The sequence below is a fragment of the Moschus berezovskii genome, chromosome 2 (genome assembly GCF_049115385.1).
Source record: "Moschus berezovskii isolate FMDL1 chromosome 2, NW_MosBer_1.0, whole genome shotgun sequence".
Lineage (NCBI taxonomy): Eukaryota > Metazoa > Chordata > Mammalia > Artiodactyla > Moschidae > Moschus > Moschus berezovskii.
The window spans coordinates 97,157,526-97,175,141 of record NC_142461.1 but is presented as its reverse complement, the minus strand read 5'-3'; the positions used below and the strand labels follow the sequence as shown (position 1 = coordinate 97,175,141).

General features: G+C 35.2%; 1 protein-coding gene across 1 annotated transcript in view; it reads right to left on the bottom strand.

The window, feature by feature from the left end:
* Positions 1-3,019: 3,019 nt before the first annotated feature.
* KCNJ3 (potassium inwardly rectifying channel subfamily J member 3) overlaps positions 3,020-17,616 on the bottom strand; it is a 206,441-nt gene continuing 191,844 nt past the window's right edge. Inside the window, exon 3 of the mRNA XM_055398937.2 lies at positions 3,020-6,624. Within this exon, the coding sequence (XP_055254912.1) occupies positions 6,038-6,624 (587 nt within the window). The 3' untranslated portion in view covers positions 3,020-6,037. The remainder of the gene's footprint in view (positions 6,625-17,616) is intronic.

The window sequence follows — 17,616 nt, the reverse complement described above, 5'->3', positions numbered from 1 at the left end:
TGCTGAAATTCAGAAGAAGCATAATTTCTATACTAGACCAAGCTCTTAACTATTAGGGACGTTATCTTATTTAAAGAAATCAAACTTTCAAAAAGTTTACTTCTAGTTTTTTTTTTTTTCCCCCTTTTTCTCCTAAGAAACCCCTGGAAAATGTGATTCATCAAAACTGAAAGAGTAAGGACTTCCCTGACAGTCCAATGGTTAAGACTCTGCCCTTCCACTGAAGAGGCATGGTTCCAACCTTGGTAGGGAACTAAGAAAGATCCCGTGTGCCATGTAGCACACCCAGAAAAACAAAAACAAGGAGAAAACCAAGTAAGCTATGTATGTGCCATGAAACTGGGTTTCTATACCAAGAAAGACATTAATGGAATTCCCATGATTATAAAGGGAGATCTCAAGACAACAGCTGTGCACTAAATGGAGAGAAATTTACACGACTGAGCAGATCAGGATGTTTTCATCAAGAAAATAACACTGTTCCAATATTTTATGTGTTTGAGGAATTAACAAGAAAATATTTATAATTGGAAAAGACACTACGGCTAAATTCGTGATGTATGCCTGTGTGTGTTCAGTTGTGTCTGACTCTTTGGGGCCTATGGCCTGTAACCTGCCAGCCTTCTCTACCCATGGAATTTTCCAGGCAAGAATACTGGAGTGGGTTGCCATTTCCTCCTCCAGGGGATTGTCTCAAACCAGGGATCAAACATGCAACACGCATCTCTTGTGTCTACTTCATTTGCAGATGGATTCTTTTACCACTAGTCCCGCAAGTATATGTATGAATAAGCAAAGGAAAAACGACTCCACCAATTTTAGGGGAGAAAAGCTGTGAAGGATGAGAAAAATGATCAAAATACATGAATTCAAATGCAGTAGAACTTAAAACACTGTTAATTAATCTAGTTAAAAATATGAAAATATATAACAATATTGGAAATCTAGGGTAGGGTGTACATAGCAGGGGCTTTTCAGGTGGCTCAGTAGTAAAGAGTCCACCTGTCAATGCAGGAGCCATAAGAGACATGGGTTTGATTCCTGGGTTGGGAAGATCCCCTGCAGGAGGAAATGGCAACCCACTCCAATATTCTTGCCTGGATAATCCCATGGACATAGGAGCCTGATGGGCTACAGTCCATGGGGATGCAAAGAATTAGACGTGACTGAGCAACTGAACATGCACACATGTACACAGTAGAGGTGTGATGAACAGCAAGTGTAGAAGTAGAAATATATCTCCTTCTACCACAATGTAAACAGGTAATGCCCCAAATGGAAAATCCAGAAGCAACAGTATAGCAATAGAACTACCCAAGAAGGTAGGGACTACTCAGCTTTGTGGATTTCATTTAATTAAAAACCCTCTAAACAACCTGAAAATCATTTTATTCAAGTGTAAATTAGGGATAATCTCTACCATATAAAGCTGATGAAAAGATTCAATTTGCACATATATATACAAATTAGTACACAAGTGATTGATTAGAGAAGCTGGGAAATGATAGAGTAGTTAAATTGAATGCTGAATTTAATAAGTAATGAGGCAAGATAATGGGCCCTATTCTATCTTTTGTCCATTGGTCACACACAGCCTGAATATCTAAAACAGCCATGATTTTGAGAAAATTTTCAGGTACATAAAACCATAATTTGGAAAAAAAAATTCTACTGGATGATGCAGATCATCCTTTTTGAACTCCACTGTGGCAGAGTCTGTAGGAATATGACTTTGTGGATTAATCCTGTGAGGCACCAGAGACTTGAACATATGACATATCATCAAACTCATCTGATCAAAAATTAGGAAAACACTTTTTCCTTGAAACACTATCAGAAAAAGTAAATGACCACTTTTCCAAAAGGTGATTTGATACTTAAACAAAATTAGGAAAACTGTGTATTTGTCTGCTTTACTTACTGTGGCTTTTGAGACTCAGGCAGCAAAGGGTAAGATGGTCATGAAATTTCTTCCAAGAAATGCAGGTCTCAAATGATCTGTAAGTTCAGGTTCCGTATTGCTGAAGCATCTCATCAGTAAGGAGCCAAAATAAAAGTAACCTTTGAGGAAAGGCTTGTAATGGACTGGATTATTGATTTTTAGGAGTTAAGAGTCTTATGATAGACCAAATAAAGTAATGTGAGTAATCAACTTTTGGGAAGTAGAAAAAGGATGAGCACACTATAAAAATTTAACCCAATCATATTTTGAAAGTTTAAAAGTTTTTATAAAACTAAACGTGCAATATTGAATACATAAATTACTACTTTTGTAACCTAAATGACCTTGTACATTTAAATAACAATTAACTGCTTGCCAGACAATGCAATTAGCTTGATGCTAATTTAAATATGTACAACATAACTCAAGCACAAATTCTGAAGTCGAGTTCATGGGATGTGCTGCGTTGTCAAGCTGAACTCTGTTCAAGATATGAAATAGTAGAAACCTTCATTCAAATGGAATGTAAACCACCTTCCCTATCATCTCACTTTTCCTCCAAAAGAAATCACACTTTATGGTTGGATCCTATTTCTACAAAGTGTCTCTTGAGTACTGACACAACTAAAAACTTTCCAAAGTATTTAATCCCATCTGGGAGGGATTGGGGGCAGGAGGAGACCGGGACGACAGAGAATGAGATGGCTGGATGGCATTACCAACTCGATGGACATGAGTTTGAGTGAACTCTGGGAGTTGGTAATGGACAGGGAGGCCTGGTGTGCTGTGATTCGTGGGGTCGCAAAGAGTCGGACACGACTGAGCGACTGAACTGAACTGATGGATGAATTTAAAACCGCATAAGAATTCTTTCATAAATAATTAATGATAAAATATTCTAATTTTTAATTAAATATATATTTACAAAAATGTATCCACATATTGTTGAGAAGGATATTTAAATTGAAGATAGGCATTATCAAAATAATTGCATTTTCATTTACATTTTAATAAATAGAATGAAATATTTTACCATGACAGAACTATCCATGAAAATCCCATTTAAAGGGACTGGGTTCTAATAACGTTGAATTATTCAGTTCAATGAATACTATATTTTGCTTTACAATAGTTGCCACATTTGTGGGCTGAAAATTATCTTGACTAAAGTTGATTTTTACTCCCTTTGATTTGAGCTCTTATAAATTCCTGTAATGGAAATATTAGAGGTTTACCTTTCATTCAGTCAATAAAATGCATAACTTTTCATTGATAGGAAAACATGTCATGTACAGATTAAACAAATGTTACAGGAAATAACTTTGGTAAGAAGTCCTCCAGGAAGAAATATATGAAACTGAGATGACTTTGCTTGGAATGCCAGTGTCAAAAAAAATCAGCAAAATGAGAAGAAAAAGCAATTCTTTATTTTTATCCAAATATATCAGACTTCATAATATAGTCTCAACAAAAATGTAGAGTCACCATATATCATCCAAACCAAGACATTATAAGAGTGAAAGGGAGTACTATTAATAATTACACAGGTACAACAGGTAAAAACTGGAACTCTCCTGGGTAAACCGGGACCAATGATCAACTTAGTAACAGGAGTTAAACTGCAATTACATGCAGAAATCACACCTTTCCCATATATATGTGGGAAAGATAAAGGAATAGTATTCACTAAGAAAAATTAATTTGGCAACAGTGGTTCTTTCTCATCATTCAGGTCTCTGTTTAAATATCACCCCCTCCCCCTTCCAAAATAATCAATTATTTTACCCAATCATTTTCAGTTGTGTTACTCTGCTTTCCTTCCATTAACTGACATTTTGACTCTGAAATTGTGTTGTTTTTATCTCCCCTCCCCCCTCTCCAACTGATATGGTGTTTGAATGAGCAATGACCACCTCTGACTTAGTCATATCCAAATCTACAGGAGCGAAAAATGCCTAAAACTTAAAAGACATGCAGAAATTTCACTGAATGAATGACTGAATGTATTTGGAGAGTTTATTTTTGGTCCCATTTCCCTTTGGCACCAAAACCAAACTCAAATGACTCTCCAAAGTAAATTATGGCTTTTTAGTTTTAAGTGGTTGGACTAAATGATCTGTGCAGTTTCTTCCACTGATAACAAATATACTGTGCCCCTCGGGCCCCTTCTAGCTCTGCTACTATTTCATTTCCTGTATCCAGCAAATAAGAAAGTTTGGGGGTAAAGAGTTAGGTCAACCAGGTCTATTCACAGTGGATGGATGCCCAAAGTTGATCATTTTGCCAGTAACAATTCCCTGGTATGTTTGCACCTGCAGAATTTGATTGATACAGAGGTAGCCAGAAGGTATTAATATTGTAGTCAATGACAGAATTGTTAATGTAATAATTTTCCAATATGAAAATCATCATAGGATTGCTAAAAAGGGGGGAAATGGTGGGAGCCCAAACCAGCTATTAAGGATTTACATATTTATAAGGAGAAATAGATTAATTCTGGACAGACTTTAGAGAACAACACCCAAAGAAGTTTTATAGGAAAGTCCATGATATTCCGATAAGAAGCACTTATAAATTTTCATTAAAATCTCTACATTCCAAATCTTTATTTCGCCTGTATTCTTTTGAGAAATAGTTTTAATTCCCATTAATGAGTCATAAACATCAGACCTTTGGGTTAAAAAAGTAGTACTACTACACTTATTTTGGTAGGCCAGAGATCCAAGACACCAATAAATTGATTGTTTACTGAAACAAAACAAAGCAAAAAACTCACATGGGTAAAATATCTTCAAGTTATCTGATTTTAAATTCTCAGGTATGTACAAAATATTCTGTCTGAATTGAATGACAAGTATGGGATAAAATATGTTGCCCAGGTGAGGAAAAAAATCTGTCCTGTTATAACAAATGCCACAAACAAGAAAATGGCGTAAAATGAGAGACACAATTAGACATACATATTTTATGTATAAATATCTATCATCTATTTCATTGTGTTGTTTTGTCTACTCAAGGTTTAATTATTAGTTTTTAAAATGACAAAAGTTCGAGAAAAAGAGTGAAAAAATTCAGCTCGAAACAGGGACCATTCATTGTGCAATTTCACACAGATTCCAATATATTCAATATTACTTGGCTACTGACTGTAACAATGACTCAGCATTTGTTCAGAGCTCATATTTAAATTAGCTCATATACAAAAGAGATTTCCAGACTTTAGTCCAGGAAAGGACCAACTCTCAAAATAAGTAATGTTTATTTTTTCCCCAGTACTAGCAACTTTTAAAAATCATTAGAAATTGTCAGTGTATTAGTATGCTTCAAGATTTACATGTCAAATATCTAATGGTTACATTTTTGCAGGGCCATAAATAGCACATACTTGTATGACTCCCTCATATAAAGTACAATTGAAAACCTTCCAGGTCCTTAAACAGCAGAAAACATTAAATCAGATTTTAAAATGACAAATAATTTAAGGCTAAAATATTTGGTATTAATAATTAATGCCAGAAGCTTTCCTAGCCTAATAAAGTAAACATGCACAAGAACTACAACTTTGAACAAAACGTCACAATTTTATCAGATATATGTATGTATGTATGTGTGTATATATATATATGTACATATATATGTGTGTGTATATATAAAACTATGTGTACACACACACATATATATATATATAATTTTATCACCCTGAAAGCTATCAACTCATGTTTGGCTTAATACATATGTTAGAAATATTGTGGATAGTACCACCCCTTTAAATATATATATACATTTTCCATAATATACAATATAAATATACCATATATAAATCATGCCATAAAACTAAATGCAAAATTTGCACATTATTGCATGCTTGATGTGATAATACATGCCCATTATTAAGAACTTCCTTCTGATGTCCTCCCTTTACAACATTTTCTTTCTGCACAGTAGCAATACTTGAAAAGATAGGGTTCTCAAATATGCATATATGACTGGGAGAAAAAAATGTACCTTTCAAATTCCTTAGAGAGGATTACCTCATCAGCCAAATATTGGACTATTACTAAATCAAACAATAAATAATGCCTGAAGGGGTATTTGTTATGTGAATCTATCAGAGTTCATTTTTCTTAATTTTGCTGGAAGATTCCCTTCCATCCTGGTTGCTCCTCCTGCCATCTTTTGAAGCTTTGGTGGCAAATCAGCCACTGATTGGCTCATGGGATCAGACAACATTTTGGTGGTTTTAGATACCAGTTTTTCTTCTGAGTTGCCAGGTACTGAACTTATTCGTTGAAGTTTCATGGGCAAATCGCCCAAGCTGTAGGCTTTTTCAGAAGTTGTAGAACTCATTCTCAAGAGTTTTTTGGGAAAGTCTTCTCTTCCAGTAATTTTCTGCAGCTTAGATGGAAGTTTGGTACTAATGTCATCAAGTCCATCTAAGCATTCCACAGAGTTATGTCTTTCTTTGCTGTTAGTTATGGCTGGTGCTATTAAAGGAGATGACATAAGGAGCATTTCCTCCTGTTCTTTCACACTGTAAGGTGGAGTGGGGACTTCAAATGTTGCATGGAACTGGGAGTAATCAACTTTAAAGAATCCTTCTTCTAAGGAAATTACAGGGAAAAAACGATGACCCCAGAGAACTTCATCTTCGGTGTACGATGTTCTAGCTTGACAAGTCATCCCTGAAAACAAAAAGAAAGTCTTTGATAAATTAGGCATAGTAGAAGCACATGTTCAGGCATTTTTCACAAAGGAATTCATTTTGCTTTCTTATTTAAGTCCTGGACTGTTTATCTGAGTAGACTGAATATAGAATATGTTCCAAGTTGTGGTGTTAATAACTTTGATACATATACTTTCTTCCCATAAAAAGTGAAGGGTACATTTATGCTTATATTTGAAAGATACTGTGTCAAAGCATTACTAATTGTTTAATATCATAAACCAAAAGTAAAAATGGCACAGAACAGTGTCATAACGTATGTCTCTTCTATAAGCAGATAAGTGAAAAAAAAATCACATAGTCAATTTCCATCATTGAAGAAGCGATATGAAACAAACAAACCTGACTTTGAATCCAAACTTTACGTCTGTGGAAACTTAAGGATATTTAGCTGAGTACAGCTTCCTCTTCTGAAGAGTAAAGCATAAAAAGCAATACCTATCTCCCAGGAATGCTGTGAGTATGAAATAAAATCACTCATGTTGTTGTTGTTTAGTCGCTAAGTTGTGTCTAACTCTTTGTGACCCCACGGACTGCAGTATGCCAGGCTTCCTTGTCCTTCTCAACCTCCTGAGGTTTGCTCAAACTCATGTCCATTGAGTTGGTAATGCAATTTAACCATTTCATCCTCTGTCACTGCTTTCTCCTCCTGCCTTCAATCTTTCCCAGCCTCAGTGTCTTTTCCAGTAATTTGACTGTTCCCATCAGGTGGCCAAAATACTGGACCTTCAGATTGAGCATCAGTCAGTCCTTCCAATGAATATTCAGAGTTGATTTCCTCTAGGATTGATTGGTTTGATCTCCTTGCAGTCCTAGGGACTCTCAAGAGTCTTCTCAAGCACAATTTGAAAGCATTAATTCTTCAGTGCTCAGCTTTCTTTATGGTCCAAATCTCACATCTGTACATGACTATTGGAAAAACCATAGCTTTGATTATATGGAACTTCGTTGGCAAAGTGAGGTCCCTGCTTCTCAATATGCTGTCTAGGTTTATCATAGCTTTCCTTCCATGAAGCAAGCATCTTTTAATTTCATGGCTGCAGTCACCATCCACTGTGATTTTGGAACCCAAGAAAATAAAATCTGTCACTGTTTCTACTTTTCCCCACCCATTTGCCATGAAGTGATATGACTGGATGCCATGATCTTAATATTTTGAATGCTGAATGTCAGCTTTCACTCAAATTTGTTCATCAGGTAAGCCCCCAAAGTACTCAGACAAAAATGTAAAACATATCTTATAATGTCTAAAAATGTTGCCTTTTATAAATGAGAGCATGATAACCATCTCAAGTATTAGGTAAATGAATAAAAGTTGAAAGCATTTCTGTTGCATAAAGTTACTGTAGTGATTCCCTTCTTCTGGACCTTTAAGGCCAGAATGAACTTTTGCTCAAGTTTTAGAAACCTATAAAATCAGTACTCTGGGCCATTGTGATGTTACAAGTTCTATTCCTGCTATAAGAGCTTTGGAAACTGGATGCTGCATATAAGATGTGAAATGTTGCTATTTGTATACTAATATTATGATGCTTGGATATAATTTACCTTATGCTACTTTGATTTACTCAGCTCTGTTCTCATAAATCATATGCTAAGACTGAGTTACTGTTAAATCAGTCAACTTCAATATTCCTTTGTGAAGACTGGAAATATGTGAATAAATTGAAGCCATATGTTATATTTCAGTTTTATATTCATCAAAAGGTACAATTTTCTGTATTGTTTGCAAAAGTCATTACTGTCCTCTACCTTTACTATCAGACTTCTATTAAAGACAATTAAAGTGTAAAATAAAAGATGAATTTTAAAAATGCATCTCTTCAATAGTTAAGTATAATTTAAACAAGTAATGACAGTCTTTCTTCTTTCATTTCTATTCTCTCTTTGCCACTTTATAAATAATTTCTATTATGTTTGAGCCTGGAATAGTTTGGATAAAGAGATATTCCTTTTTTTCCCCTGGCTAGTAACACACATCGGAGAAGGCAATGGCAAGCCACTCCAGTACTCTTGCCTAGAAAATCCCATGGACGGAGGAGCCTGGTAGGCTTCAGTCCATGGGGTCGCTACAAGTCAGACATGACTGAGCGACTTCACTTTCACTTTTCACTTTCACACATGGAGAAGGAAATGGCAACCCACTCCAGTGTTCTTGCCTGGAGAATCCCAGGGATGGGGGAGCCTGGTGGGCTGCCATCTATGGGGTTGCACAGAGTCGGACACGACTGAAGTGACTTAGCAGCAGCAGCAGCAGCAGCAGCAGTAACACGCATATAATACTAAGAATGAAGATAAAAGGCATAATTAAAAAACCATATTGAAGAGAAATTAAATCCTTCACTGAAATCCTTCCAAAATCTTACCTAATAATTATTATCAGTTCTATATGACCAGGAAATCAGTTGTTATGACATATATATTAGTTTTCTCCAGACAGCTTTTAAAGAAACTTATGTAGAGAATAAATGCCCATCTCAGGCACTATGTGAGGTGCTTTCTCTCCATATTATCTCTAATCATCAATATTATCTTGCTAAGAAAATCTTCTGATGTCCATTTTAAAGATAAGGAATGTAGTTTTCAGAGAGATTAAATCTCGTGCCCTTCTAGTACACAGATCTAGGAGGCTGAAAAGATGTCAGCATTATTCTAACTTAGGTTTTTTGTTGCTATTTTTACTTTGCCATGATGTCTCCGTTAGTTAGGAACCTGATTCTAAACAACTTATCAATCTCACCGTTATGGTGGATATCTAATAGTGATCCAGTATTAGTCTTCATAATCTTTATCATATCAAGAATAGCCCCCAGAAATATTTATTTATTTAAGCTGTGCTGGGTCTTTGTTTAAATGCAGGTATTCCTCTAGTTGCCATGAGTGGGGGCCACGCTATAGATGTGGTACATGCATTCTCATTATGGCTTCTTTTGTTGTGGAGCACAGAACTCTAAAGGCACGCTGTCTTCAGTGGCTGTGGTGTGTGGGCTCAGCAGTTATGGTTCCCAGGCTGTGGGTGGATTCTTAACCACTGAACCACCAGGGAAGCACTCTCACCTCCAGAATTATGTACAGTGAAAATAACAAAATAGTTTAAAAATGATTTGTACATTTTATAGACATGAACACAGTAAATAGCAGTCTGTATTTTTAAACATTTCTAGCCTCTGACTAAATATTTCATGACAAAAAATTATAGATCATCACTTATTTAAAAATGATAAAAAATGTATTTCCTGATATATCTACTTGTTTTAATTTCAAGATGTTTAAATATTGCGCAAACTACTTAAAAAACAAATACTGATGTTCTTATCCATTAGTATCAATACAGGAATATTAAAGTGAGTAAATACCTTTTATTTGTTTAGTTTAAAAGTACACTTTAATTTCTCTCCCAGAGCAATCATTCTCATGAATTCTTTATGAATAGTTTCCAGCATGGAGTATTAATTTAAATTAAAGAAAAATGATTATAAATATATACTGTTAAGTGACAGCACTTCCCTTATAACCTAATTTTAATTTTAAAAACACACCACTGAAAATTGATAGTGAGTGGGATCATCTGACAGGAGGGCATATATAACTAACTCGGTATTTACTTTTGTAACATAGACCTGTGTGCTTGTCCTTTGATCACTATAAATGCTTGTATATATATACAGCTGAAGTAAATTCATATCATTAACTTTGTTCGATTATTTCTAACAATAGAGTACATACTGAAACAAAATTTGATTCCGATCACCATCTAAGCCCATATTTAGTCACCCTTTTTTAACATTAGGAAAGGTCTATGAAATTAAAAAATCAATAAAAAATCAAAATTCTGTCTCCATTACTTATTATAATATACAGCATTGCTGATCCTCAATGCCTACCCTGAGTTGTTTATTATGAAGTTATCAGAAATCAGAGAAAGAAACTTAAATGGAAGAAAAAAAATGGGGAAATAAAATCTTGTAAAGTTTTCACTTTGAGGAAACAGTGCTGATAACTGAGGTGATGTGACATCTACAATGGAAACAGGTATTTCAAATTCAGATATTTGTTTGCATAAAAATACCTGTAAGCTTTGTTACTAAAATGCCAGTGGTTAATTCTGACTGAAAAAGAAGGTGGTAATTTTGTTCTACTATATGAAATTGACTTTACTTCCTTCCATAGCGAACTAATACTTATGAGGCAACATCTTTATATAATTGAAAAATATACAAATCTGGCTTCTTAATACACTACTAAACAGCTTGTAGAAATCACTTAAAGCTGTCTGAGCTTCAGTTTCCTCTTCTGTGTGGTGAGAATAACAGTATCCTCTGACAAAGCTATTGAGAGTTTGAGATAAGTGAAGTATCCAAAACAGTGCTTGCTATTAGACAATGCTCAATCATGACTACTTTCTTTATTAGTCATTCTGTGGGTGATCATTTGTATTTCCTGTTTTTCTGAGAAATTAGTGATAAAGTATTACTATAACTGGACAATTTTGACATATTAGTAAATTGTCCCATATTAGTAATATAGGAAATTTACTTAAAAATTGCTAGGTATCACACAGCAATTTTCTTTTGAAATGGTGAATTAAATATCTGAAATATTGAAAAATGCAGAAAAAGATATGCTATTCATCTTCCCAATTTTCAGGGTTGCTCAACATTTTCCACCTAATTATCTAGAATAGCAGAGGAGACTAAGAGTGGAAACTTGGGGTGTACTAAAAAGGCCACAACAAGGTAAGTGACTACAATCCACTGTAAATTTTGGTAATGAAGGACATCTGCCAGCACTTTAACCTTTGTTTGTTCTTCTTCTGTTCCTTTTACTCTGTCATTAAAAGTAGGTACACAAATATCAGAAATTTCCAATTCAACAACATTATTTTTAAAAATCTGGTTTCACCTCAGAATATTAATGTACAATCAACATATGGATAATGACATTATAAACTGAATAACAGGAAAATGTCTATGATGTTCAGTCTGCAGTTTAGACAATGTGCTAAGACATAATTGATAAACTACTTCTTTTCACAATTATCCAAAATAAGTAACACCCAAAACGGTGTTGAAAAAAGTAGAATACAGAATCCAAGAGATGACTTAATGTAAACGTAACTATGTTTTCTAAGAACATGTATATATCATAGTATTCTTCCTTCTTGAATGCTTTAATTTAGGATATTCCTGCTCCAAGCCAAATTATTTAAAAATAATCCATGCTTAGAATCGTAATTACAAATGCCATTTGAATCAAAATAAATGCAGGTGAAAGGATACTATCTGATTGCGCCTCTTAACTTGCAATGCAACTGTTTGCATGTTTTAACCAGATTCCAGACTTGAACAAGTGTGATGAAAATCAACATGAGCTCATCTCTGTGGAAACTGGCAAAGCAACAGATGCTGCTTTAACTGGAAATAGCTGGGACTTTTGAATCCTGAGATGAAAAATATTTTGTGAAGAAATGACTGATCTGTTCATTGATTCATGGACAAAGAAACTATATATTATTGTTTAATTTATTCCAAAGTCAGTGTTTTAACTTAAAATGATAGTGGCAATGTAGTCTAATCTTTTTATTTTGACTTTTCTTTTTCCTGATTCTGCCTTTATATCATTAAGTTCATTTCCTTAACTAAATTGAATGTTCATTCAGATAAGAATTGTGAAAGCTTTTAAAGTAAAAATGGTAAAGTGAGTTGTTACCTGATAAGTATTTAATTAAACTATCAGAATATCTCTAAGTTAGCTGTTTTCTAATGTTTCTTCTGGCCAGAGGTGATGCATGTGTCACCTACATGCAGTGAGTATGTGATAGTTAAATACAATATTACCACAGTCTAAGGTGAGTGGGTGCTGGGATGAAAAAATATCAAATAATTAATAACTTCTGCACAGTGGAAGCTTTACCTAAACCTTACTCAATATAGAAGTTGATGAGAGAGAAAGAGGGGTGAAGGGTTAGAAATTCTTCAGTAATGGTGGTTGTGACTGTGCTTTATCATGTGTGTAATAAAAAGAAAGACAAAAGCAGAACTCCTTTAAATAAGCCATGACATAATAATAATAATAAATAACATTGCTATAAGGCTTGCTGCTGCTGCTGCTGCTGTTAAGTCACTTCAGTCGTGTCCGACTCTGTGTGACCCCATAGACGGCAGCCCACCAGGCTCCCCCATCCCTGGGGTTCTCCAAGCAAGAACACTGGAGTGGGTTGCCACCTCCTTCTCCAATGTGTGAAAGTGAAAAGTGAAAGTGAAGTCGCTCAGTCATGTCTGACTCGTAGCGATCCCATGGACTGCAGGCCACCAGGCTCCTCCGTCCATGGGATTTTCTAGGCAAGAGTACTGGAGTGGCTTGCCATTGTGTGTCAAATATCATTCTAAGCACTTTTCAGAATCTTCACAACTCCTTAAATAAAGTATGTGAACCCCAGCTCTACCACTAAATTAACATATGATCATAAAAAAAATCTACTAAATCTCTTAAACTTCAATTTCATCATCTATAAAATTAAAGATACTTGCTCCTTGGAAGAAAAACTCTGACCAACGTAGACAGTGTAATAAAACCAGAGACATTACTTTGCTGACAAAGGTCCATCTAGTCAAAGCTATGGTTTTTCTAGTAGTCATGTATGGATTTGAGAGTTGGACCAAGGAAGGCTAAGTGACAAAGAATTGATGCTTTTGAACTGTAGTGTTGGAGAAAACAAGAATCTTGAGATTCCCTTGGACTGCAAGGAGATAAAACCAGTCAATCCTAAAGTAAATCAACCCTAAATATTCACTGGAAGGACTGATGCTGAAGCTCCAACACTTTGGCCACCTGATGTGAAGAGCCGACTCAATAGAAAAGACCATGATGCTGGGAAAGACTGAAGGCAGGAGGAAAAGGGGATGAAAGAGGATGAGATGGTTGGATGGCATCACCAACTCAATGGGCATGAGTTTGAGCAAGCTCTGGGAGATGATGAAGGACAGGGAAGCCTAGTGTTCTGCAGTCCATGGGGTTGCAGTGACTGAGTGACTGAACAAATGATTTCACCTGAATATTCTGAGAATTAAATGAAATTAATTAATAGATATATGTAATTAGGTCATATTTATGTAACTTACATGTATAATTAAATTTTATATATATATATAGCTTGTACAACAAAAGGGTCACTTTCATCCAGAAGATTTATAGGCTATACAACTCTACAAATTTCATTATACATTTATACACACACAACTGAAATATTTAGCCAACTTACATCATTTTGTTTCTTAATTCTATCCTCTTTGTCTATTTTTTCTTTAATTTGGCAGTGGTTTTTATAACTGAGTTGACTAATAGCTTAGCATGCATGTCATGTGCTATGAAAGTTGCTCAGCCATGTCCGACTCTTTGTGATCCCATGGATTATACAGTCCATAGACTTCTCCAAGCCAGAATACTGGAATGGGGAGCCTTTCCCTTCTCCAGAGGATCTTCCCAACCCAGGGATCCAACCCAGATCTCCCACATTAAAGGCGGATTCTTTACCAGCTGAGCCACCAGGGAAGCCCAAGAATTTTGGAATGGGTAGCCTATCCCTTCTCCAGCTGATCTTCCCAACCCAGGAATCAAACCAGGGTCTCCTGCACTGCAGGTGGGTTCTTTACCAACTGAGCTATCAGGGAAGCCAGTATGCTATATCACAAAGTAATTTCCTAGTCTGCCCTATGCATTGCTCTGAGGATTATTGAATAAGGTCTGTAGCTCTGCCGTTCCTAAAGTACTTTTAAAATATCACCTATTACCCAAGATGTAACAACTGTAAATCTCACTTGGCATTCTCTGCATGCTCCCTATTGTTTTGCACTGAACTGAACTCTAAAGGATAAAGGTTCTGAGGAAGCATATGATGTTTGGGGCTTTATCTTGTTTACAAAACATAAAGACCCTGTGTACACTGGTGCTCAATAATACTCAGGTCATGGCATCAGGCCCTTATGGGATATATGTTGCAAAGTTCCTAAGAATACATCATTGGCTTCCAGAAATTGCAGTTTTCAAAAAGATGGATGTCTTTAAAGCTCAGCATATTTTGATCAGACAGACTTTGGTAAGATGTTTCTGGCATACATTCAACCAAATATTATCCTCTATTATTTACAAGCACTTGGTCTTACAATGTGCTGACAGACATCAGCTTGCTATTATTGCCTAAGTTAGGTCAAAGTCCAATAATTAAATAAATAAATAAAAACAAGAAGAAAAAAACAATTATATTTGTTAGAGAATAAAGTGTAAACAGGACATTTAGCAATAAATGTTTCAAATGAATTACTTTAGATTTCTGAGTTCCTAGAACAAAAGAAAAGAAAATAGATTTTTATCCAATTCCAAGAGAACAAAATGTTAGCTTCCCAGAAAGGAATATAAGTGCAGGTCTTAAGGGTCAATGGCATATGGCATATATGATGCAGAATTCATTATCATACTGATGAAAACATAGTTAAGAGAATCAGGGTAATATTAACGAGAATATAAATGAGATTGTTGCTGTTTTAACCACTCATTAGTATGGCCTTGGGCATACTATTTTAATGATCTGAATTTTGATTACTAAAAAAAAATCAATAGTAACAAGGGATAATAATATATCAAAGATAATAATATACCATTTATAAGGCTATTATGATTATAAGATATTAACTAGCTGATGGGTTTACCACATATCTGATAAATAATAAAAGTTCAATAGTTGGTAGCTACTATCAATTATTATTATTATTAGTGTTCAAACTAGATAAAAGATCATTTTATTTCAATTCTTTAGTGAACACTTCCTTAGAATCAACTCAAGGCAAATGAAATAATTTTCACCTTGTTTCTATTAATCTGATATATTCCAGTTTGTTTATATTTATCTAAGTATGAGGGAAGATCTATTACTGCATACATAATAAAGTGAGTCAAGTCTAGCATAGTTAACCTGGATTGCCCTGCACAAATGTGACTAACTTTATAGCAGCAACTATTTCCCTCAAAATACAATTAAAATTCTCTACTTTGTTGACAATGCACTATCTTCACCTTCACTCATATAGAAGGCACTCACTTCATATAGAAGCACTGCAGAATTTAAAGTATATATTTTCAAATGATTATCATTCCCTTAACTAACTGGAAATGTTTGATTCTTGCATATCTTTTTCTTTTTTTCCTTCATGGCATCTATTAAACATTCTTTCTTGCATTGACAACTATAGAATCAAAGCTACCTAAATTCATTCATGCTATTGTTTTCTCCTGTTAAGATAAGATTTTTAGCTTCTGAAATATCTTAATGGTATAGGTATAATGTAACCTAATTACTATTAGGAATATACCAATGTATAGGAAAATACCCCATGTTATTAGACTGAAATCATAAAAGATACTTTTCAAAGGGAAAAATGTAATAGATTTTTAGCTTAAAAGAAAACAGAATATCTTTCAGATGATGCTGGAAGAAATAGAGGGAAACAATAGAATGGGAAAGACTAGAGATATCTTCAAGAAAATTAGAGATTCCAAGGGAACATTTCATGCAAAGATGGGCACAATAAAGGACAGAAATGGTATGGACCTAACAGAAGCATAATATATTAATTAAACATGGCAAGAATACACAGAAGAATTATACAAAAAAAAAAAAAAAGATCTTAGTGACCCAGATGACAACAATGGTGTGGCCATTCACCTATAGCCAGATATCCTGGAATGTGAAGTCAAGGGGTTTTAGAAGCATCAGTAGTAACAAAGCTAATGGAGGTGATGAAATTCCACCGGAACTATTTAAAATCCTAAAAGATGATGCTGTGAAAGTGCTGCACTCAATATGCCAGCAAATTTGGAAAACTCAGTAGTGGCCACAGGACTGGTAAAGGTCAGTGTTAATTCCAATCCCAAAGAAAAAAAATGCCAAAGAATGTTCAAACTACTGCACAATTGCACATATCTCACAAGCTAGCAAAGTAAGGCTCAAAATTCTCCAAGCTAGGCTTCAACAGTAGGTGAACTGTGAAATTCCAGATGTTCAAACTGAATTTAGAAAAGGCAGACGAACCAGAGACCAAATTGCCAACATCCGCTGGATGACAGAAAAAGAAAGAATTCTAGAAAAACATCTACTTCTGCTTTATTGAATATGCTAAAGCCTTTGACTGTGTGGATCAAAAAAACTGGAAAATTCTGAAAGATATGGGAATAGCAGACCACCTGACCTGCTTCCTGAGAAATCTGCATGCAAGTCAAGAAGCAAGAGTTAGAACTGAACATGGAATAAGGAACTGGTTCAAAATTAGGAAAAGAGTATGTCAAGGTTGTATATTGTCAACCTGTTTATTTAACTTATATGCAGAGTACCTCATGAGAAATACCAGGCTGGATGAAGCACAAGATGGAATGAAGACTACTGGGAGAAATATCAATAACCTCAGATATGCAGATGACACCACCCTTATAGGAGAAAGTGAAGAAGAACTAAAGAGCCTCTTGATGAAAATGAAAGAGGAGAGTGAAAAAGTTGGCTTAAAACTCAACATTCAAAAAACAAAGATCATGGCATCCAGTCCTATCAGTTCAGTTTAGTTGCTCAACTCTTTGAGACTCCATGGACTGCAGCACGCCAGGTCTCCCTGTCCATGGCCAACTCCTGGAGTTTATGCAAACTCATGTCCATTGAGTCAGTGAAGCCATCCAAAAATCTCATCCTCTGTTGTCCCCTTCTCCTCCTGCCTTCAATTTTTCCCAGCATCAGGGTCTTTCCCAGTGAGTCAGTTATTCGCATCAGGTGGCCAAAGTATTGGAGTTTCAGCTTCAGCATCAGTCCTTTCGATGACTATTCAAGGACTGATTTCCTTTAGGATGGACTGGTTGGATCTCCTTGCAGTCCCATGACTTCATGTCATAGATTGGGAAACATTGGAAACAG